Source organism: Artibeus jamaicensis, unplaced genomic scaffold (genome assembly GCF_021234435.1).
Source record: "Artibeus jamaicensis isolate MK-2021 breed Jamaican fruit bat unplaced genomic scaffold, CSHL_Jam_final contig_467, whole genome shotgun sequence".
Lineage (NCBI taxonomy): Eukaryota > Metazoa > Chordata > Mammalia > Chiroptera > Phyllostomidae > Artibeus > Artibeus jamaicensis.
In genome coordinates, this window is record NW_026521845.1 from 9,008,804 (window position 1) to 9,034,131 (window position 25,328).

A 25,328-nucleotide genomic window follows, 5' to 3' on the forward strand; every position below is an offset into this window, starting at 1 on the left:
TGTGTTTTCCTTTTTAATTCAGTGATTTGGACTGGTATTACTGTATTTAACACTGCTGATTGAGAGTAAATTTATATAATGGAAATCAGATTCAGGAATTCGATAGATTAGTGACATACAGACTTTTCAATCATACTGGAAGACATGTCTAAGTTACTATGAAAGTGCATTGAGAAAATGTAACTATTGCTAAAAAGTCATGCACAGTCCCCTCCAGTGGGCTTTTTGCCTTCATCTTCTCTGGCCTCTTTGAAGCATATGACACTGTCGATGACTTTCTAGTCTCATCTCTCTTGTGACGTGAATTATTTGACGCCACTCTCTCTGGTTTCATTTAAACAGTTTCTTCTCCACGTCCTTTGTGGACGTACCTTTATTCACCAGGTCACTTCCATTGTCACTCCAGATGCCCTGGACAGTCTCAGCCACTCCTGTGACTTCTGCTGCCTCTTGTATTCTGGTGACTCATGAATTCAAATATTCTCCAGCCCAGAATTTTCCTTTGATTGTTCATTGTAACCATCTGTTCATAGGCCTACTCACATGGCCCCTTGGACATCCACAGATGCCCTGAGCTGAGCATGTTTGCATGTGAAATAATTATTCTCCCAAACCTATCATTTATTTTCCTAGTTCTCTCTTTCCTCATCTGTCTCTTCCTCCTACTACTGCCTGAAAGATTCTTCTTACATGCAAATCTGACTGATGTCATTTGTTATATTTCCTTCCTTTTATGGGTTCCATAGTAGGAGACGATAAGGGGTCTTAGCAACCTGTAAAATATAAATGCTGGCGTGATATTTTAGAGCAGCTTCTTAGCATAAGAACTAAGCAAACTGAAAAAAAATACTTGCATTATTTTATCAAGTAGTTATAATACTTAAAAACACGGATATTTGAGGAAAAATGCTAACATAGTCTTAGTCAAAATACTATTGCCGAAGGAGAACTTCCAGTCTTTGCATATATCTATAAAAACAGAAATTGCCACAAAGTGGAAATGTATGCAGGGGTATCATACTACAAAAGCAATGAATTAATAAAACATTACTTACTTTAAAAAATACTTTTTATTACCACTTTGTAATGCCTTCCAGCTTTTTCCTTCTCATTTTCTTTCTAACCTCTCCACGTCCTCTCTCAAGAGTGACGTGGAAGAGAATGGGGAAAGAAAGTCACTCCAGCCCAGTTTGCTTCTCTCTCTGTTCTTTGTATGACGATTGTGTGGTCTTTTCTTATCCTGACCAATGATAAATACGGTGAGGTTCTGTTTGGCATTCATATGGAATCATTCTTAGGACCAATTATAAAACGACTCTTCAATAAATAGTGTTTTAAACTCATTTAAAACTTTAATTTGAAATACGTCTGTGTCATCCTGTGGTACATTATCACCATACAGCAGCACCAGGATCAGTGTGGAGATGCCCTTGGTCCTTGTTAAGTGCATTGCATGCAAAAGCAGCGGTGATCATTCTTGCTTTAAAGTGAAGTTAACACTTTTGAAAGGAGAGGCAGCGTGTGGTTGGTGAGCAAACACACAGTAACTGAGATCTTGTGATTCTTTTCATCTGAAATGGGAACTTGAGCTACTCAACTCCGAACTCTACCCCAAACCAAACTTCAGTAGCTCGGTCCTCACCCGCCCACAGCTGAATCACTGTGAAGGCAGCAGGAAAGCCCACTCTGTGTTTCTCTCACCATCTACAGAGCCACTTCCTCTCATGAAGAACAGGAGCCTCGTTAATAGTACCTGCCCCTGGCCAACCTCAGCAGTGTTGTGAGGGTGAATTAATGTCTGTGAGGCCCTCGGAGCTCCTGAAAATAACGCACACTGTAAATACATGTCATTATTATGCCTATTATTGTGCTTAGCTCAAGGCCACTCTCAATCATTTGACATTGTCTACGTTATGTAAAAGTTAGCTTCTGTTTAGAGAAACTATCCAGAATAGTCAAAGGAGAATAATTGTACAGTGTCATATGTGCATATTTCCAGAAGGAATACTGTACAAAAGAATTCCCTTCATGGAAGTTTACTCAAAAGAGCCAGAGGAAGAAAAAAAATTTATTTTCATGAATGATCTTTGACTGGAGTCTTATTACTTTGTAAAATCATGCAAAGTAGGCATGAAATAATGGAGCAATTGGATGGGCCCTGTTTGTGATCAGAGGGCAGTCATGGTATTGTAATTTTACAACATCCACCATTATCATCTTCTTTTACTTTCTTCCCTTCTCAAAATACCTAGTCTGTAGAGGACAGATTTGCCAGTGTGGCCCTTAGAAAGTCTGTTCATCCTTGCTCAGGACACCTTTCTCTACTCTTGTTAATTTTCCTGCTTTACTGTTGATGGGTCACGTCTACCGAAGATGCGGGGTGGGAACTGCCCGGCCCCATTCCACTGCACCCCATCCCAGCTCTCTCTCCAGAGAGCCCGCCCACGTGCAGCCCAACTCCAATGCCGCCACGCCCATCAGGCCTCTTCTGACCCCTCCAATCAGAAGCGAGCTCTCTGAGCTGACCCATGCCTATGTGTTTCTCCATTGGCTTTTTCTATCTATGATCTAGTGATTAGCCATTTCATTTGCAAGCAACATGAAGATGGGGACTGGGCTTTCCACATCTTTACTTCTTCTAATATTTTAAACATACGTGAGACTGCCTGACCAAATCAAATAACTATCAATTTCCTCGTGATATTTACTCTTCAGGCAGCTTAGACATTTTGAAGAGAAATTCAAAATGCGACACACAAATTTTCAGGAGTAACTAAAAAGGAGAATGTATGTGCACAGCTCTCTTCCATCTCCTATGCCCCGCTGATCATTGTGCACGCCAGGCCTCATGCCTCTTAGGAAGCCAGAGTCCACACTCTGCATTGTGGAATTCCATCCGCACAGTGCACCCTGATCGGGAGAGAGAAAGGAGGAGATCGTGGAGGGAACTGGAGAAAGAGGAAGGGATTCATAATCCTGTTGAATAGATCAAGTGAAGAGCGTGGTACCTGACTTAGAGTAAACATTCAGAAATAGCTAAGACATGTTACCAGTGTGCCAAGCCTACTCCGAAAACTTTACATAGATTAACACACTTCATTCTCACAATACCTTGATGAAAGAAGATGCTATTACTAATATATTTGCATTGACAGATGAGGATATTGAGACTCAGAGAGTCAACAGCAGAGATTTTATAATCAGGTCTCATTTCAGAGCGTGTGCTGTGACCCACTCCAGTACATTGCTTCCAAGTGGCTCTTACTGTTTTTATTATTTCTATCATTGTTGCTGCATGTAAATATATTATTATAGACATCATTAGCAAAATATATTCATCTATGTATGGCTTTATGAAACTTTCAGTAATTTTTACCTTCATTTTTAAACTGCTTTCACAAAGTGCTTTATCTCAGGTATGGAGAAGCCCTGAGAACTACCCAAGTGTCCCCAGCTATACAGCAGGAAACAGAATCAAGGGAAATGTGAGTGGGCACTCAGTAAAAATACCTTCTGCATCATATTGCTTGTATCAGGGTAACAGCAGCTTGGTGTAGAGTCAGAGAATCTGCAAACCTAAGGATTCTAAGTCCCTTTCTGCCACTGATTTGTTACTGAGTTGGTCGTTTTCATCGCTTTATGGGTTTCCATATTGTTAAAATATGGTAACTGGTAACATCTGTACCATATAATCCACAGGACTGTTTGGTTTTTTTTTTTAAGGATAGAAAGAATACATCTAGAATGAAAAAAAAATCTGACATTATTTGGAAAAATTTGAAGCATTTTAAAAGAACTGGATTCAAAAACCCCTGTATAAGAAAATAGATAATTTTTATAATTTTGTAGAAATTCCTAGTTCAAATGGTTTTCATCATTGACTCTTTCATGGGATCTTCATTTGTATTATGTTTTTTACACTGAACCCTAGCTTTATCCCTGTTGATGTAACAAAAGCCTGTATATTGAGGATAAATAATTTATTCAACTCTCCCCACTTGGTCATTTAACAAAGAGTCTTTGACACCCACCTAACTCTGGTGTTCAGTGTATCTGCACACTCTCAAATATGGCAACAAATCAACTAGCAGTGCAAGACTGGTTCTTGTTAATAATTGTATGAAATTATTAAATTAATTACTTTGTGTTCTGAGATTACCCCAGTTCGTTTCCCTTCTGCATTGCCCGCTGTCTTGGGTTTATTTTTAGGGCTCCTCAGTTCCTTCCGGGTTTAGTCTGTATTTCCTTTATGTATTAAGAAACTGCCATTCTTTCACCTCTCTCTCAGCGTCAGCTTGCCTTGTCCAGCTGCCCAAGTGCACGCTGCTTATATTTTACGTTTCCGTATCCTGAAGATGGACTGTTTATTCTCCTTGCAATAATTTACAGTTTTGATTTTGTGTCAAGTGCTGTGTACTTCTTTGTACCTCACTTGTTCGTGTATGTGTTCATTCGATTGGGCTGTTTTTCTGTCTTGGGTAAGACCTCGTATTCATGAAATCATTCATAAAGCACAAACTCCTCTGCAGAAAGATTTTAAAAAATTTTTCTGATTGCTCGGAAAATCACTGTACTTATTTTTGGAGGGACATAAATTGGATACATGCATATCTGAGTAATTACCCTGGTGGTGGTAATTTATTGGTTATTTTAAATTACCTCAAAGACTTATAAGAGAAAATATAGAAGAATACTTATTTTTTTCTATAACATAAAAAGTAAAGTTGAAAATCCATGCTCTGTTCCATTTTTTTTTATGTAACATATGATTGTTATTTTTCCTGGTAAAAATTCTCATTTATTCATAAGGGACAGCCTTGAAATTTGTACATTAAGGACAAAGAAAGGTCAGCAGTCCCTCCAACTCCTGGTTCTTTGTCAAAAATGGACACAGTTAATGAGGTTTGTTTGGTACAGAACAAATTCTCAGACACAGATAGAGATCCTTTCAATGGAAACAAATTTGTTTGGCTTTACCAGGGTACTCAGCGATTAATAACATCCTCACGACGCAGGCCAGTCCAGTCGAAGTGCCTGCCGGCCCACACTGTCTGGGTGTGCAGCCAGCCCGGCTCTGTGGACACCCAAACCCTACGCATGAAGTAAAACAAGCCATTTTCTGACTTTATTTCCATATTAATAAGCAATTTTCAAGAGAAGGGCAGCAAAACGAGGGCCATGCCGCTCCAAGTAATTCATTCATTTTGCAATTTAATCTTATGTTGAAAAAAAATTTCTCAGCAGTAGTAGCATAGCATGGTGATTTTTAAACGTCAGTATGTTTCATGAGTAACCTTGTATGAAGTATTGGATTAGGAGCATTTAACAGAAAACTGAAACAAAAATAGTTGTAGACAGTGAAGCAGAAATGAGAATTTTTTCTTCTATGTGGAACTTCCCCCTCTACTTTCTCTGATGTGTTTAAGGTGAAGACTCAGATGACTCACTTAAAATAAATTAAGCATAAGTACAAAAGCCACTTTTAAAATTAGCCCATTAGGTAGTATGCAAAATAAATGATTTGACATTTATAAGTAGAAAAACAAAATTCACAGGAAATCAGAAGATTAAATGTTTTCTTGAGATATTTAAGCAGGTCCAAAATAGTTAACCTCCAACCAAGGAAGTTAATATAGTAATTCACTTACTTTGCATTGGATATAGTTTCTCAGTTATTGGATTACTTGTAAGCTATATTTGATTTTAAAAATTTAACCACTGAAAAAAATCACTTTAAATGCTTGTTAAAGATTGCAAGGATCCCCTTAGAATGTGCAGCTAAGAGATCACACCACTGATTCTGATAAATGTGGATCCTGGTTGCCCCTCAAAAACTTGATTGTCATTAGCAGAAGAATTAAAACATAAGCAGTATGTTAGCATCAGGAATAACCTCAGGCGACTTTTGGTGCAGGAAAGCTCTGGACGAGTTTGCAGAGATCAGAGAAAGAGAAGAGAAGGAGGCTGCCCTGAAAAGGGAGAAGAAGAAAAAAGATTACCAAGCCCGAAAGATGCATTACCTCCTCAGCACGAAGCAGGTGGGTCTACCTGTGCCTGACAGCTCCCGTAAGCCACTGGGGCCCTGGCCTGACAGAGATAAACTAGCAGCCTGGATGGGACATGGCTTGTTGAAAGATATCGCAAAGACACGACTCGGAGTTCAATTCCGTGCTGCGGCGCAGGCGCACGCAGGCACCCCGACTCCTCTGAGACAGAGGCCTGCGAGAGTCCGCTGCCCTGCGCTGCCCGGAGGGTCCGAGTCAGCAGCCGGCTCTCCCACGGCGATAACCCAACACGGAGGGCACAGCCTGACTCTCCAGACCGGTTCTGGGGGGCTCCTTCTTGTGTTGCAAATTGATCAAGAACTAACATGTTATGAAGCTGAGATAGCTCTCTGGATTCTTTGCACCCTTTGCAAATTCTGGTGCGAGCCTTCAGGTACAGCTTTTAACAAGAGCCCTTCAGCAACTCCATCGTTCACATAGGAAAATAAATGTGGAATTTGGAATACTTAGAAATTCATTATCTTGGTAAAATTTCAGGGCTTCAGATCCTGTTACATTTGCTAAGAAAAAACACACTGTATGTAGAATATTATGCTCACAGATATGGTTCTAAAAAGCATGAATTTGACCTTTGGGAAGATAACAGCAATTTCCAGGTTTTTATTTTTTCTTCCAGACTTTCGAAAGTCCAGTCTCATAATTCTAGCGAGAGGCAGATATGGGCAAGTCAAGTCCCAGGAGAGGATGGTGAGGTCTGAAACGCAACGTCATCCTTAGATGGAAGGTTCCAAAGCACATTAAGTGCCTGGCTGGCCACGGACGTTTGCAGCCCAGACCTCCGCGTCTCTAGCCTCTATCCAGTCGTCTAAGCAAAACTTTTCAACAATGGTGACGGACTCAGTGTTTGCTTAGGTACCTATAGCTCAGTTACCTTCTTCGTTTCACAGGCAAGGAAACAGAAATGAATGAGTTTAAAATAATTTAGAAATAAAAAGTCAACGTATTTCTACTTTTTATTATAATCCATAACAATGTAAACATTGTAGCTATATGATTAGTGAGCTACATTTTTTAAATATAGAACTGCAAGTCAAGAATTCTCTTTAGCAAAAGCTTTTCAAATTCATGTACTAGTAATTTCAACTTCGATGGAACTCTTTAAACCTGACAATAATTCTTAGGTAGATTTGTTTATTTTGATAACCCCAAACTCTCTCTATATTGGGCTGGCCAAAAAAGTCTGTTTACTTTTTACCATAAGACTCATTTTTCATTTTCACCAATCATTTCATTGATTTTGGATATTTTGAGTATGTCGGCTATCTCCCACTCTTGGTCTCTAGTGGGTAGAGGCCAGGGGTGCTGCTGAACATCTTCCAATGCATAAGACAGCCCCACAGCAAAGAATTGCTTGGGCAAAATGTCAGTAGTGGCAAGAAACTTCGTACACTACTTTTGACATGTGTGATCAGTCACAGCACCTTCTCCATATACTGCACAAATCTTTTTTGTGTATTTCAGTTGCATTTTTACCTCTCTTGAAATAATAAAGCATAATAGTCCAAAAATGTTACATATTTTCTTCCACCTTCAGTAAGAAAATGGCTGCACAAAAATTCAACAGTTTTGATCGGCTTCTTTTTAACGCACACTGATACGATAGCTGTCACAATACAATCTAACAGCATCGTTTTGAATGAAGTGAAAGACAACTAAGCACTACTAGAGCCATCATACAGAAAAATCTAAATGAAATTTTTGGCCAACCCAATACTTGGAATCTCTCTTAATCTGAGTTCTAATTTTGTTCTTTTTATTTACAATGGGTAGTATAATGGAGAAAACAAGTTTTTAAATGTTGAAATCCAATTTAACTGAAACATTTGTTAATTCTGTTTTACCCAGGGTTATCTAGACAGTGAATATGTAGTGAAATAACTTAGAAAGTTCATGAAGAGTTAGTTGTTTTGCCAATGCCAGGAACACAATAGGAAATACCCATGGAGTGATTGTCTTGTGCCAAAGGCAATGGCGGACACTTTACATGCATTATTTTTTTTAACTATTTTTATTTCATTTTAGTTTTAAAATTAAGTGCCTGGCTTAACGAATTATTTCACCAGCAACCACATGACTCATGGAGCTTAATGAATTTTCATATAATATAACCAGTGTGTTTTAGGTATGTTTGTGTTCAGGAATACACCCCGTCCATGCTGTCTGCTGTTCTTCTCCTTGCTTCTGCACAGCTGATAAGATCAGTGTGTGCAGACTTGAGCTGAGTGATCACTTTTCTCCAGAGCTGCCTGGCAGCCAGTCATGGCTTTCTCTCTTTCCCCCTCTCCTTTCTGCTCTCTCTAAAATAAATAAATACAAAATTATTTTTTAAAAAAGAAGTATATCAGGATAAGAAATCTTTTGTTAACTTACTTAAAACAGTAATTCTGATAGCATGTTAGCAAGGAGAGAAAGACTTTTTATTGACAATACCAATAATTTAGAAATGATTTTAATCTAGTTTGTAGAAAACTGATTAGTAAATGAATTGTAGTAAACTTTTATAATTCTAATATAGTTTAACTTAGATGTGTAGAAATAATACATTACTTTAGACAAATAGTCCTTCAGGAAAGGTGAACATTATTGTAAGCAAAAATTGTATTAGTATATCCAGACCTAGAAAATAAATAAAATCATTCATTATTTAACATATTAATAATTTTAGGACAATTATGCTGATATACTGACCTATTTATACTGATAGCATAGTTTTCTAGTTTGTTTTAAGCTCATTTTTAGCTTAATCCAATGTATATCTTAAAGGTTCTAAAATATATTACTAATTTTTACTGATATTAATTATCTCATCTTTATGCAACCAAAATGTTAGCACAAATATAAGTTACACAACTAAATAACTAATATAACAGTGAGTGAATTAATAGACCCCTCAGGGTTTTATTAATTAAAAAGTTCAAGTCATATTAAAACACTTTTTGTATATGTTTATTTCAATCAGAAAGCTGAACGTGGTAACTTATTTGCATAAATAATCAATCACGATTTCTAGTAGTAATAAGGTTAATTTGTTGCTACAGACATAATAGGATTAGTCAATTATATTTCCCAGAAAATGCTATTTGTTATGCGGCCATCACCTGTGAAACAGGATTGGGTTTAGCGCCCTTATTACGTGAACACATCAAAAAAGTCTTTGTCCCTGTAAAAGTTGTATGAAAAGAAAGCTAATTTTAGTTGATTTGAATAAGTAAAATACGAACATTGCCTTCATTTGTGAATTTAATTTATCTTTCCGCAAAGATTGATTGTTTAATAAAGTTATTTATTTTGATTCAGTAACCAGTCAAACTGAATCTAGCATATATTGGACATACTCTTTGAAGAAAATCTCATTTGCAGATTTGTTTTATTCCAAATCAACTGACTCTCATTCTGCTGCCCTTGTTCTGGGTAATAAATTATGTTGTCGGCTCCACCTACTGGTCGACAGAAGCAAAGGCCTGCTGCCGGCCTCATTAGAACGGGCAGCCTCTGAAACGTTGCCAGGATTTGCACGGACCCTCCTGGATCCGTCGGCAAAGTGACGGGCACAAATGTGAAACTCAGGATCCAAACCAGAAATCACTGATATTTGGAAATATAGGCCATAGCATAGAATTATATGCATGAAAAATTTCCTGATTAGTGGAAATAATGCCATTTTTAATTGTCATCTGTTAATAAAAAAATACATCAATACAAAATATATTAACTCAGTGTAACTGTGCATATTTTATTTTAGTTATGGCATTTCATAGTTTACGCATATTCAAGTAAACACTGAAATGAAAATGTATAAAGTTAATTACAATTTTATACATATTTTGTGGAAATAACTTTCATGTTATCCCTTATATGATAATAGATATTCAATACTTTCTCTTTAATGAGCAGTAGAAATTTCTATATGGGCTCTGAGAAAATAATTGTCATTATTTATGATTCCTTAAAAGGTTGAACTTTATTTCTAATTACTTTATTTTTTGAGCGAAGCGGGTAGTTTCAGCTACAGTTTTTACAAATTCATATAATAGCTGTGTACAGAAGGAGAATATCTTAAATATAAAAGGTATACTTGATAGGCCCGAAATTAATTGGCCATCTGTTGGTATGGGGAACATGCTTATAAGACAACTCGCGTAAGGTAAAAAAGGCGAAAGTTAAGAACCACGGTAATTCTTCTGAAGCATTCATTGCTTTCAACACCTTCTTCTGAGTATCAGAAGCAGAGTGACACTACCCACTGCGTGTATTAAGTACACAGTTGCTCACAGAAGAATGGGGGCCTTTCACTGTGCACCTGCCTCTGGGTGTGCGTGTGTGTGTGTGTGTAAGGCGTGTCGTCATACAGGTGGTGTAACGGGAAAGCATGTCTGGGGGGCCTTCTCATGAGGCAGTGTCCTTCAGCAGTGGTCCGAAGCAGCGGGGTTCACCTGGGATGGTAAAAAAAATGCCTTGTAACATCTCTCTGCTGTGCACTTTAGACCTCTCGATCCTTAGCACTTAAAACCACTTCTTTAATGTCAAAGCATTGATTCTATTCCTTCCCAGTTTGTTGGCTGGATCATGGATACTCTCTCTCTCTCTCTCTCCCTCCATGATATATATACAAAGGGTTTATGCCTTGAGGCTCCTGGTGTCAAGGTACCTTTATATCCACTGTGTCGAGTATTATATTTGTGATCTTGTTTTGACACAGCCTGATTTGGGGCTTTCACATGGTTCCTTGCTTCAGCTTTCTGGCTTTTCCCCTCTGCTCTGCCTTAGGCCTTTTGACCCATTTCATAACCCATGGTTTAAGAGGCAGGTCTTCAAATATGGCCCTTGATTCTCGGTCCCAAAAGAACATCCAAATCACAGAATCATCACATAATTTGTTACTATGGGCAGTCTCTATTCAGAAGAGGCCAAGGACTGAACCGGCGTGGAGAATGAACTAGCTATTACCATTTACATTTTACTTCTTCCCTCGTTAACATCATAGTTTTCATTATCCTGTAACATGTGTAATCGATGGAGTTATGATCCATTGTCAAGACTCTGGGAAGAGACAGAGTGATGTGGTTTAAAAACTGCCTTGTTGTGTCCCCAGATGCGTCCATTTCTGAGGGTCATCAGTTAACCACCACGCGTCTGAGAAATAGAGCCAAAAATGCCCATAGAAGCAAAAATTAAATTAAAGTTAATTGAGAGCCCACTTTAGGTAGAAAGGTGCCTTAGCTACTTTTCTTATGTATATATATTTTCTTTTCAATATGTTACATTTTAAAAGTTAATTTTTAAAATGTTCTTGAGCCAGAACAGACTATAAACCCCTCCTAAATGTGTGACTTGGGGCAGATTCATGTTTTGTGGGGCCTGAAACTTACACCATTTGGGGATCTAATTTTTTTCAGAACAAAGCATACAAAGTTACAAAATGAAGAAGATGAAAAATTTCATACTAAGCAAAAAGTCCTTCCAAACATATTACAGATTTTAACATCAGACAATACAACAACTCCAAACCTAAAAACACAATCGTTTATAAGCTGTCTGACGGCTCTCTAATATGTGTTCTCCATATTTTGGCTTCATGCTCTTTGATTGCCTCTGTATTTGCAATAATTTTGTTATATTTTCTGGAGGGAGAAGAGAAAGTTTGCTCACTCTTTTCTCTAGGATATTGACCTAAATTTTTCATAACCATAAAAAGAGTTTAACCATGCATTTCTGTTTGCATATGCTGCATTAAAAAGTCTGTTTTGAAAAGGGAGATCTATTTTTCACAGGATCAGTGAGAATCCACTTCTCCATTTATAATGTACACGTGTGAATTTTGAAATAAGTTCCCATAGTCTAGCTTCAAGCTGTGTGCATTTCAAACCCCTCTTCTCTCTCCCTACCCACCAGGATTCAAGGAGAGCCCCCTGGAGGGTCACATAGCAATGTCACCTCTGGCCCTGCACCTGGTCCCATGGCGCCAGCTGGTCTGTGCAGAGAGTGCAGGGATATTCCTGGACGTTATTCTCACATTGGGATTGTTGACAAATTTTAACTCTACTTGCTTTCTCTTCATGAGACAGTTTGGGGGGTGCTGAGAAGGGTTTTATCTCACGAATACTTTCCTGGATGATGGCTGAAACCATACTCTTAAGTTTCTATTTATTTGAAATTAGAGAGCATATATGACATTATTCACCTTTAATGCCTTGTGTGAATTAGCTTCTCAGTTCCTTCGACCATCGGGAGGTGAGTGGCTGAAGTCTCAGCTGCCAGCCACTCTCCCAGGAAGCCAGGCAGGCCTCCCGGGCTCTTCCGGAGAGGCTATGAGGCAGCGTGTTGGTCTTGCTTAGGAAAGGGGCACGAAGAGAGGAATTGGCTGGCCCTGTTCCTCTGTGAAGCATGTTTATCTTTGAGCAATCAGCTGAAATTCTGATGCAACAGAAATCCTGCTGCACACCGAGCGACCTAGTGTTCTGTGATTATTTTATTTGAGATGAAGAGATGTTATCTGTAAGAATGCAAATGTCTTTGACATCTCACTCTCGATCTGACTAGTAATGCATCTTTTAATTAATGCATGCTCATGTCGGCGAAAGAACTGGGCTTGTCCCAAATGGTAAAATGGAAACTGTTTATTGGTGTGTTCCGCATCATCTGAGATGTCACAGAAGTGCGACATGGTGTTTACCAAAGCACTGTTACAGAACAGCAGGGAGACCTGGCTGGAAGTCACTGAATATACCCGCTTCCCTACATGAGTTCAGAAGAAATTGAAAAACTGATAGAAGAGTTAGGCAGATGGAGATCGAAGGTATCAGTTTTAGTAGCAATGAAATCTGGATTGGAAATTCACATCTGAAGCAAGAATGCGCTTGCTTCCACTAAATTCTGCAATCAAATCTATGTCACAGTCATAGGCAAAGCAGGAAGGCCAAATCTGTGCTTTTGGGTCCTCAAGCATTTCCCAGACAGAAATTGCTCAGTGAGCATAGGCCCAGAAGAGATGGGAGAGGATGTGAAGAGCTTCAAGGGGGAGGTCGAACCAGGCAGGGAGAGACCGTAACCTCTGAGTCAGGAATAAAATAAGTGTAGGGTCACATATGGATATATTTTCATAGGGAAGGTTGGAGGTAGCGTAATTAGTATTCGAGGACCTCATCATTCTGGTTCATCCTGTAAAATAATCCTGGGAAGAACTGGAGAAGGAGGGTGTTCAGTGGCCCTGCGGCCCAGCTGGTTTGACATCTGCAGACTATAGTGCCTCCCGTCTGCCTGGTGAGATGACTGATTCCGGCAGTAATCAGCACCTTGAGCTTGGAGGCGTGCAGAGTAAGAATAGTAACAACAGCTACCATTTATTGAATGCTTACTGTGAGCCAGGTATTATTCTCACTGCTTTCCATGAGTTACCTCTCTTAGTGCTCGTATACCACCCTGTAAGTGGACTGTTATTATCCCCAACTTGGGGAAGAGACACAAAGAGATTAAGCAGGAAGCCCAAGGTCAGTGTTAGTACGTGATGGTCTAGTTCCCGAGCCCACCTTCACTAGGACTATGTGATACTACCTTTTACAAAGTTTGCATTCATGCGGAACTAACTTGTGTGAGGCACTCACCATTCAAAGCGCTTTAGCTGGATGAAATCTTTCTCAGCCTAGTGAGGTGGTGCCATCATTTCAGAGGAGAAGACCATAATACAGTGCAGTGAAGTCATGCAGGTTAAGGTCATAGCAGTGCTAAGAGTTGGTGGTGGGAATTCAGATTTAACTCATTCACCACCAAGCTGTGCTCCATAGTTAAATGGGTTCTGCTTTGGGGCATGGCCAGGTATATAAGGCAGAGTGGTGGATATTAGTGATGTGAGTGATTAAGATAATCAAACAAGTGACTCAGATTAGTGATGGGGAAAAGTGACCGCAAAAAGGTGATAGATTGGAAAAAACTTGAGGGATTGGTCAACTTGAGATCTTTAGGAAATAAATCTCACGGTTAGCAAGGACAAGAACCTGAGAACATGAGTGGACTGGAAAATTGTGGTCGGGAGTTAAGAGATTGGTGTGTAAGGTTATTGAATTACCAGCACAGAGCAGTTGGGCAATAGGGGTATAGGGAGTGTAGCTAACAGGGTGTGAAGATGAAGGTCGGTGATGATGGATCGGAGAACTCTGACACTACACTGTTGGGATGAATCGCCCCTCTCGCCATGAAATCACCTAAAATTACCCCAGAACATACAGTGGAAAGGAAGGCTGACTAAGTGCCAGAGGGTGTCATGAGCATGGGGGAGGAGCAGCAAGTCTGTGTGTGATAATCATAAACAGGGACGAGGGACGAGATGTTCCGATGACAAGAAGGCCATTGAGAGAGCTTGCTCGGAAGTGACCCTGGAGAACGGAGATAACACAAGGCCATCCCTGGTCAATGGTGCAGGGCATGTGAGATGCTGCACTCAGTAGGACTGCAGGGGAAGACATGTTCTAGAGGAGAAGGAAGCTTTCGATTATGATGATGATGATAGGTAGAAGATGTGTTTTCTGAAAAGTGTGGGTGCATAGGGAATTTGTCGAGCACAGTGGGGAATTGGGCAAAGCAGACAGGCTCATAAACAAGGGGAAAGTAACCGGGGAGTTGAGGGTGGGTAAACCAAAGGCTATGAAGGAGAGCGTGGTTAACTGGCCGCAAGCAGCTTGACCGAAAAGCCAGCGATATTGGCTCTGTCCAACTAGCTCCTACCTGGAGGGAGATTGAAGTGGCTGTGCCTTGTTTCAGTCGGCACAGTGAAAGTGAGTTTTGGACTGAAAAGTACAAGGGAAGCACTACTTCCTCAAATTCTTAAAAATGAAACAAAAATGAAACACATAAAATCTGAAACAACCTCATAGAACACCCAAACAGCCAGACACTAGACTCTGAGTCATTTCAAACCAAATCAGTTTTTTGATCAAAATATTTTAGTGACCAACTTTTTCTAAAATTTCTGTACCTCTAATTATGTTCTGGCAAAATTACGTTATCACTCGTAGGGCTTACAGTTTAAGTGGCAATAAGACATGAGAGGGTTGTGAAGTATAGTGGGATTTCCTGCGCTCTCTACCCTCAGGGAGATCAGAGCAAAATGGAAACATCAAAAAAGAACCTAAAAAAGAGTTTTTAAAAAAATTTTGAAGGGTATCATCCAGAAAAGTGTGAAAACCCTAATCCCTCAGCTCGGTCACCACACAGCAGCAGGTGTAATCTGTCCCTAGAGGTCCTCATAATAATTTCCGTACAAGAAACCGCAGGCCTGCAGAACAGGACCGTGGGAAGCACGGAGGTCTGCCCCGACGGGGTGGCCTTGTCTTCAGACCTGGACTCGAGATTAAACCCACTGGATGGAGGTGGCGTGGCCCACTGCTGCCCCACGAGGCAGGCAGTCCCACCCTGTGATAAAACCTAAAATGGTTTTTCCTGTTAGAAAAAAAAAATATCCTTCTTCAGAGGCTCTCGGGAAATCAGTTGCTTGCCGAGCCCCGTGTAACGCTGGGCATCAAGTTTGACAAATGCTCCCTCCTGTTGGTACATTTTTGTTCACAAAAGAAAATTTTCATTCAGTTGCCTGTTTCTGTGATGCTCAGTATTTTTTCCTGTCGCCATTAATTGTCCTGGAAGTCATCTTTTACACTCAACTATGAAATCATTTCCAAATCACACATCTGTGGAGGCCACCAAGCAAGAGAGAGAGAGCTGGGTTTCCAGAGGGAAGGAAAAGGCGTGTACTGGAAGGCTTGTAGGCGGGAGGGAGTCATAAAAACATGTTTCACAGTTTTCCTTCTATTTTTGGGGGGGTGTGCAGGATTCATTCAGATGCAGGATCAGCCAGCTCAGAATGTGGAGAATTGTGGGGTAGAGGAGTCACAATGGGGGGGGGGGGTTAAATCACTGCAGGAGGATTGGGGTTCATAACTACTGCTCTACTGAAACCAACTCTGAACCTCCGAACTAGAAATCCAGGGGACCACTGGGACGTTGGCACACTGTCCATCACCCCTGGGGTCCAGATACCTCCCGTGGCCTGGGTGGTCCTCTGGTCATTTCTTCTCAGGCTTCTTCAGTAATTCTTGTATATTCTGTTTAGTCTGATTCTATGTGGGGCTGTTTGGGGTCAAAGTCATGTACAGCTGCTGTTTGTTTGCACATTTGCTGCTGTTTTCCAGGGGTGTCTCCCCCCGCCTTACATACCAGACAAATTCTTTCTCTTCCTTCATGATGCTGCCCGGACACCAGGCATCCGAACTGCACGGGGCAGCCTGTTCTCGGTGCAGCCTGTTCTCGGTGCAGCCAGGCATCCATGTCAGCCCTCATTTCAGGATTGTGCTCTTCTTTACCCACTATCAAGGCTCTGCATCAGATGGACAAGCGGCAATCAAAGCCACATCTGGAGAGACTGCTGAGGTGGCAGATGGGGAATGAGGTCCGTGAGACTCTACTGGGGGCCCGGGCCTGGGGAAGTTGCCTAAGCAAGAAAACAAGCGACTTCCATCCTGTTCTCTTAGAGGTCACTAAAATAGTGACCTGACATTTGCAAGAAAGAAATAAAGGGATTGTTTAGTGGGGAAGATGTCCCAGTGAGTCTCTTATGTTCATTATTTCTCTGAAAATCTTTCAAAATGCAATATGATTAAAGGGAAATCCTGAGTGAAAATTGAAAAAAAAAAGATATTCTTTCTGTCCCAAGATTTTCTGAGTCCTCATGGTATTGCCATATTTCGGCAGACTCCAGCCAGCCCCTACTTCTCTTTCTCCCCTCACGTCCGGGGAGCTGTGTTGTGATGTCTGCCGCAGGAACAGACCCCGCTCCTGCCGAGGTCACCTGTCACCTTCTAATTACCATCCCAGGGCTGCGCTCTCAGTCCCCACGCTGCCCCACCTCTCCCTGGCTCCTGACACCGCTGACCTCCCCTGTGAAGCTGTCTTCTCCATGTCCCTTGTTCCCTCCCTCACTGTTTGCTCTTTGAATGTCCTTCATGGGTTTTTTGTTCCCACTGATTTTCTGCACAGGCATGCCTCGCTGCTATTGCATTTTGTGGATACTGTGGGGTTTTTGTTTTGTTTCACATATTGAAGGTTTGTGGCTACTGCCAGCACAAAGATTGTGACTTACTGAAAGCTTAGGCGATGGTGAGCATTTTCTAGCAAAAAATATTTTTTTAATTAGGGTATGTCCATTGTGTTTGTATTCATAATGCTATTGCACACTTAATAGACTGTACTACGGTATAAACATGACTTTTTTATTCACAGGGAAACCAAGACATCCCTGTGACTGACTTGACTGCAATATTTGCCTCACTGCAGTGGTCCAGAGCTGAACCTGAGAAACCTTCAAGGTCTACATTCTCTTCCTCACTGACCCATCTATTTTCACACCTCCTGCTATTTTTATTAAACACAGCCATTGCTAGCCTTGACCTCTTTCCTAAATGCCAGACCCATTCTTAGAACTAGGCACTGGACTCTTCAACCTGAAAGATTTGTGGGAAGCTCAGTTTTAATCACGCCGAAACAGACAGTAATATTCCTACGTAACTGCTCCTCCTCCTACCCTCTCTGCCTGGTGCTAAAGTCAAGCTTCTCTGTGACTCCACATTATCTCACACTCTCTCTTCTTAATACCCCCACCATCGCTGTCATCTGATTCTGCTTCTGCAGGGTCCCCGTCCTGCCTCTGTCTCCGCTGCTTGCCCTCCCTACACTGCAGAAGCCGTCGCTGCCTCCTTTTCCCCCTTCTGGCCCTGACATCACTTATTCAGATGAGCATGGGCTGGTGGTCTACTCGGAGCCATGGACCCAGATGGACAAGAAGCCAGGGTTTTCAACTCTTGCTGTACCTCAGCTTTAAAAACCAAAACTGAACTCGTGTCCAGACATGTGCCTCAAAGATTCTGATTGAGTTTGTCCAGGCCAGAGTTTGGGGGGCAGCATTTTCACATTCTCCAACGGACTCTCCCATGCAGCCAGAGAGAGGCAAGTGCTTCAACGTGCAGTGGGAGCAACCACTGTCATTGCTCCAAGGGATCTTAATTTCACATTGGGAAGACAGATGCTTAACAGCAAATAGTCATATGTATACAATTAAAAGTTACAAGTGCCACAAGAACATGAACAGGGGACTTTGAGAGAAAGTATAGGACCTCAAAAGGACTTTCTAAAGAAGTGGAATTTGATTGTGAAGTCTTCAGAATGACTATAATTTGGCCAGGCAAATAGGCAGATGGAAAAAAGCGAAAATGTTTTTTCCACATACCCACACCTCTGCACATCTCTTTATCTGCGTTTGCCTTTTCTGGGCGGTTCCTATGAGTGGCATGCTACCATAGGTGTCCCTGCAGCTAACTCCTTTTATTCAGTGTATTGTTCTCCAGGTCCTTCTGTGCTAGAGTGTACATCTATGTCATTTCTCCTCACTGTTCAGTAGCGTTCCATTCGACGGACAACCCCGTTCAGTTCATTTATTACCCTGTTGATAAACTTTTGGGCCGACTCCAGTTTTCAGCATCTACAAATAACGCTGCTATAAATGTTTGCATGCAAATTTTTTGTGTAGACATATATTTTCATCTCATGTAGATTCCCAGGAATGAAATTATAATGTTATTTACTAAGTATGTGTTTAATATTTTTTTAACTAGGTGTTCATTTTTTTAGCCATTTTAGGTTAACAGCAAATTTGAGTGAGACGTTGCCATCTACTCTCTACCCCACACACACCATTAGCTCCCAACGTCCGTAGTTTATGTTAGAATTCACTCTGGGTGGTGTCCTTTATTTCTCTCCCATCTTGCTGGCAAGGTTTCAGGGGGACGGTTGGCTGTAATTCTTACCCTGGCTCGTGTGCAGGTAAGGTGTGCTTCACCTCCACTATTTAAAAGTTTTTTTTTATCTTTGAATTTTTAAAGTTTAAATACGATATGTCTAATTGTTATTGTTTATTTGTTTGTTTTCTTTTCTCTTTCTTTCTTTCTTTTTTTTTCGTTTGTTCCCCAAGCTTCCTGGGTGATTTGGTGTCTGACTTTAATTTCGGAGAGGCCTCAGTCATCATTACTTTGTGTATTTCCTCCAATACCTTTCTCTCTGCCTTTCCCCTCCTGGCAGTCCCATTACATGTATGGTTTGCCTTTTTTGTAGTTGCTTCTTCATTCTTGGACCTCCTGTTAACGTTTTTATCAGACTTTCTGTTCTTTGCCTTTCCATTGTGTACGATTCTGTTGGCATACCCTCAAGTTCAGAACTTCCTTCCTCGGCCATGACTCATCTCTATGTACTAAAAGGCGTCCTTCATGTCAGTTCCACTGTTTTTGATCCCTGGCATTTCCATCCGATCCCAGCATAGAACTGCCCATCAGTTCTCACATGTGGTCTACTTTATCCATTGGATCCCTCAGCCTAGTATTAATCACAGCTGCATTAAGTTCCTGGTTCGATCATTCCAGTGTCCCGGCCATATCCAAGTGTGGTTCTGATGCCTGTTCTGTCTCTGCAAGGCGCGTTTTTCACCTGTATTTCTATGGAGTCGGTTTCTGTAGGCTTCGTGCAATAGTAGGGCCAGCCTCAGAATTTCTCCTGAGTTCACCTTCCATTAAATGCAGTCCTGCAGCCTTCCAAGGATTGGCCCCAGTCGAGCTCTGCAAGCTCATCTGGCTTTAGCCTCAGGCTTAACCCAATCAGGAGGGTGTTCGCCCAACAGCAGCCCTGGGTTTTCCCCTCCATACCTCTTCATTCCCACCCTTCCCTTAGCCTGCAATGCCCCTTCCCCTTTTTTTATTGCCAAAATTCTGCCTATCTTTAGTGCAAATTCAGACACTTTCCTCGGAGTTTTCTAAAGGATACATCCCTTCCCACAGCCTTGGGCATCTGCCTCTTCTACGACAATAGTTAGAGGACATTTGCTACAGGCTGGTCATGTCATTGTTGGTCACAGAATCATTCTCTTCATGGCACCCTGCCCGACCCCGCTGCTGAAAAGGCCATGACGCGCTGACCACTCTTCACTCATCCCTGCACCCACCCACCGCAGACCCGCGAAGCGTTTCTAAGTCAGTAGATGCTCAATAGTATTGAATTTAGTTACTGTATAGAGAATGGTATCTTACTTAAATGCCTTCATTTTCATCAACATTGTGTGGGAATACTTTAATATATGATAGTAATGGTTAAACTATCAAAATGTTTTCTAAAAATCATGTACTAACCTGAAGAAGCCAGCTACATCTGGGATTTACATACAATGGGACCAACCCCTCTAGAATTTGACCCCAACCATTTTTTTTTAAATCCTATTTCGTAACTGAAGTAAAAGAAGAGAAAAAGCATGTGTAGCCAGTAATAGTTTTTTTTTTTAATTCTTGCTTTTCATAGATAAGTTCTAGACCCCATGCCGTCCTGTGGACCCCTGAGGTTCCCCTGAATTCGTACCCCTCCCCAGGAGGACGGTTAGCAGGACCATTGTCTGAAACGCCCGTGGAAGCGTGACTGCTCCACCTGAGAAATGGCCACGTTGGCCGTTCGTCCTCAGCAAGAGTAATTGGATGTAGAATATCTTACTAAACGCTGGACTGTGACAGTGTGTTAACACTCTGACTGGCTCCTAACAGCAGGGCAATTATTTGCTGAGTGGGGTTTTTATAAATCCCCCGGCACTGCTGTGTCCTGATAATTATGATGAAGTGCCCTGGTCAGTGTGGACTCAGCAGTCCCTGTCCCGGCAAATATCTCATTCATACTTCCCCGGCCCACTTTTCCTCTCCCAGGTGGTGATCAGAGATCCTCACTACGCGTCTGTGGTTGCTGGGTGTCTCGTTTCTTCCAAGAATTGTTTAACAAAAACTCAGGACCCAAACATACTTTAGACAGCCCCGCTTTTAGGGCTGCTGCTCTCTCTCACAGTAACCACAGATTCTGAATCATGGAACGAGACAATAATTTCATTTTGTTCCATTTTGGTGGCAACCAGCAACTCCTGTTTGCTGTATAATTGCCCTTTGCAGAGGTAAAAGTTGAATTCTCCCAGAATAAGCGGTGACTTTAAAATCAGGAGAAATTAGTATTTCTTGTATGGTAGAATATGAAATTGAAACGCTAATAAATGGGCTTCGGGAATTACAGGCGTACCCCATCCTGTCTCAAGATTATTTTATTTCACAGGAACTTGTTTGAAAAGTAAACCTCAATAACAAAGAGAAGGGGAAAAAAATTAGACATAGCTTCCCTGAGGCAATTACAAAATAAAGGTCAGGCAAGAAAGGAAAATGACCATAAAAACATTCTCGGTGAAAATAAAACATTAGCTGCTCCAAATACAGAATGTACATCCATTTGTCTTCCAATCGGTTGCATTTTCAAAGTACTTTCCCATATAATACTTAAGTACAAGAATAAAAACTGGGAAGAAAAGGGCCCATTGATAGATTGTTAGAAATACAGAATAGTTTGATAGATTGTTAGAAATACGAAATAGTTCAAAATATTAATGTAACGCTAAGGGTGACTGGGTGACAAATGGCACATTTGCACGCTGCTCAACCCACCATAATTAATATTCTGGGTCATGCTTAAGTTCCCATGATGGAGGGTCTAAAGGGGGGAATTCAGGAAAAATATATATCTATTCTATAACTCATTGCCTTTTCCCCCCTTTTGACGAGTCAGAATCATAGCCTTTAAAAAAAAATCGGTGCTTTCACAGCTCATTTGCTGTATTCACCACTGGGCCACCAGTCAGCAGCCAGGCCTGATGCAAGGAGGTCAGCAGGAAGCTATTAGCAAAGTCCTCTCCCGAGATTCCCTGGGTCTTATTGAGTTGAATGCCAGCATGACAGTACTGCAAATAACTCAGTTGTAGGCTCTTTTTTTTTTTAAACAGTTAGCACAGATTTCCCCATAGTGTTGGTCACTCTAGAAAATTATTGCAAAGAATGAAGTCCCACAAGCTAGCTTGGTGGCAGCCTTTCGATGCGGTGAAAAATGTGAAAACTGCAAAATATGTCACTGTCCCTTAGGATTAACCTGGTCTTTTGTGACTCGTGGTAATATTTTTAAAAATCAACAACAAGCCATTATTCACAAGTGGCTTACCAATTATGAAATATAGCGACTGAGACGACAGTAAGTTGAGGTTGTTTTATTTACTTACATAATAAGAATTAAGGGCACACTGTCGCAAGCTCAATAAATGGGGTATGTGCTTGCCCAATTCTAAATAAATAGGGATAGCGGGAGGACTGGACTGTGTTCCGTGACGTTGCTAGCAAATGCATTCAATTAATATCTGAAATATTGACACCTTGAAGATTTTAAGTGGTACACTTTGAATTCAATTAAAATATATTTTCTGTCTATATTTGATTTAAATTGCAAAGAGAATCCACATGAGGAGGTCTCCGTATAGGCTGCGAAATATAATTTAAGGAAGCTATCGTGCGAGTGCCTGCATTTGCATTTCCCATCTAGCCTGTGTACAGATGCGGGTGGGGACCAACGGCGGCTTCCGAGGGGGGGAGTGGGGAGTGCCGTGGCAGTGACTCAGGTGGACAGGTATTTTAAAGCACGTGTTGTAATTTAGTTAAACTCCGTGTACCTTACTGTTTTAATCTGCATGATTGTGGACGTGATACCCCAACAGACTTCTTTTCATTAGATTGTCACTCAACACAATGGCATGTTTTTAAATCTCCATCATGGACTTACATAGGTTCATATGTAGTGTCAGAATAGTCTCTCAGTGTAACACAGGTGTTGTTTTTCCTCATTACAATGGAAACGTTCTCGTCATAGGAAATCACCCTAAAGATCATCTTGAAAATTGCCATCCCTTTCAAAGTTACTGTCTACTGAAAGCTATTTTGGATAAATATGTGTGTATATATTTTTCTTTAGTTGATATCCTTTAACTTTTATAAACACACACATACATATATGTATGCACATGCACATGTATATATCCACATATGCATGTGTATATACACATATATGTGTGTATCCAGAATACATATACACATATGTGTGTATGTATACATGCACACACTTATATACATATGTATGTATATAGACGTGTGTGTGTATTTTATTTCGTTAAGATCCTTTAACTATCTGTTGATGTATCCACCTTGGCCTATATTCAGTATTTCAGTGAGAGAATGTGACGTGACTTTACACCATAGGAAAAGTTGAGTTGGAGGTGACTCAAAGGTGTCTGTGATTAGTTAGTTCTACATCACAATGTGCTCGAAAGTCAATTAAAGCTGATGTGTTAAGAACAATAAAAAGGGTATCATTTGTAACTTGTTTGAAAGAAGTCAGTAGGATTTGGAAACAAACCTCAAACATTTTGCTAAGAATATTTACGTGGCTTTGGAAAACAGTAGTGAAATACAGGCTCCACGAGCCTTTCTGAATGTTGCACTGTTAATCTAGATAAGCATTTAGCATCGTTTTTAGTGTCTTCTATGTGCTGGGGATGCAAACCCACCTAACCCAGAGTCCCATTGCTCCTGCTGTTTGCTGGGGGGAGGTGGACACACACAAAAATAACCAAAGGACAGGACACTGACTCCTGTCTGTGCTGGTGGTATTGGGTAGAGGTCGGCACTTACTTAAGAGTTAGGCTGGAAATAGAAAATTTTCTAGCATAGGTTTTCAAAGACGACTATCTGGATTAATCTTAACATTTTGAAACTACTGATTCCATGAGAGAAATATAGCAAGCAGAAATATTTATGGATATGAGGGTGACATAAGAGAAAAGCACACTTTTAGGAAAAACAGATAGGTTCAGTGGGTATGTTGTTTACATTAGAGTGTCTACAAAGCAACCAAACAAGTCATCCTACCCTCTGAAATGTAACTTTTCCTTATGAATATGAACTTGTGTATATGAAAACAATATCAAAATGCACTGCTATACTCTAATGCCATTGGCTTTTCAGAAAATGGACATCTGCTCCACTTGAATTTATTTGTTATTCATGCATCTAATGAACCTCTATTGCATAGCAGGGGCTGTGCTAAGTCTTGACTGTTTTGATGCAGTGTGACAAGGTCAATGATAAACAGCGAGGGTAATGTGACACCATAGAAGTACAGCGCTGAACTGCATGAGTTCCGAATTTTGAATATATACACACACATATCTATATATCCACTTTGATTATTATCTCAAAGTAAAGAACTTAAAGTAACTACCATTATGTAATGTTATGTAGTGAACCATCATTCCAAAATCAGACGTTTATTGACTACATACTTGTACCTGAAACCGGTTCAAGCACAGTGAATCTCCGTCTGTGGGAGTGATGACACACACCCATAGTTAATGGTTAGAATACAGAGTAAGTGATGCCACATCCTTCTGTTCTTCTTTTCATAATTACAATTGTATAAAATACACCCTGTGTGTCAGACAGAATCTGTAGTTCAGTAGCTTTTCCCGTGTTTTGTCCCCAACCATGAATGACTCTGAAACAGCTGGTCTGGAATGGAGACAAAGCATGTGCATTTTTTAATCTTTTCTGATGAATCTGAAATACACCTCCAGTGCAGAGCTCGAGGTGTAGTTTAAAGTAGTCCTTGAACATTGTGAAATTGTATGGCACAGCTTGGTCTTCCTTTCACTGCAGGTGAAAATGGAAGATGCAAATCAAGGTTCTGTTTTTGCAGATTCCAGGTGTGTACAATTCACCATTCAGGAAGGAACCTGACCCCTGGGAGCTGCGGCTTCGGCAGGCAAAGCCTTGGACGCGAAAGAAACTGAGAGGGCAGCTGCAGCGCCCCACCAGTCTGACCAGCTGGCTGGCATGTACCAGCGCGCGGTCCTTCCCTTGCTCCGAAATCCTGCCACCCATTAATAGGAAGCAGTGCCAGGTACGCCTTCGCCCTCCGTAAGAATCCTTTCCGTGACTGTGTCCTCGCTGGGTTTTAAAGTTTTTGTTATTTTGTCTTTGTGGCCAAAAAAGAAAATTATATTTTTGTAAAATCTAACTTGAAGTAATAAGTATAAAGTATGATTAAAATATAGACCAAGGAAGTGATTGAATTATTTCTTTGGTACCGAATTTTAGTGTTTTGAATATGACGTTAATGCATAAGATCTTGGACCAGGATCTAGCCCTTTTTATGTAAAAATATTGTTATAACAGTACTTGTTATATTAACAGTACTAGAAAGATCTTATGTATTATAAAATACATTTACTTTAACTTGTCATCTGATGATCCATATCTTTTCATACAATTGTAAACATGATTG

General features: G+C 40.7%; 1 protein-coding gene across 3 annotated transcripts in view; it reads left to right on the forward strand.

The window, feature by feature from the left end:
• SPATA17 (spermatogenesis associated 17) overlaps window positions 1-25,328 on the forward strand; it is a 189,323-nt gene that overhangs the window by 118,346 nt on the left and 45,649 nt on the right. For all 3 annotated transcript variants that reach the window (XM_037140644.2, XM_053667293.1, XM_037140645.2), the window contains 2 exons: window positions 5,915-6,038; window positions 24,741-24,944. In XM_037140644.2, the coding sequence (XP_036996539.2) occupies window positions 5,915-6,038; window positions 24,741-24,944 (328 nt within the window). The remainder of the gene's footprint in view (window positions 1-5,914; window positions 6,039-24,740; window positions 24,945-25,328) is intronic.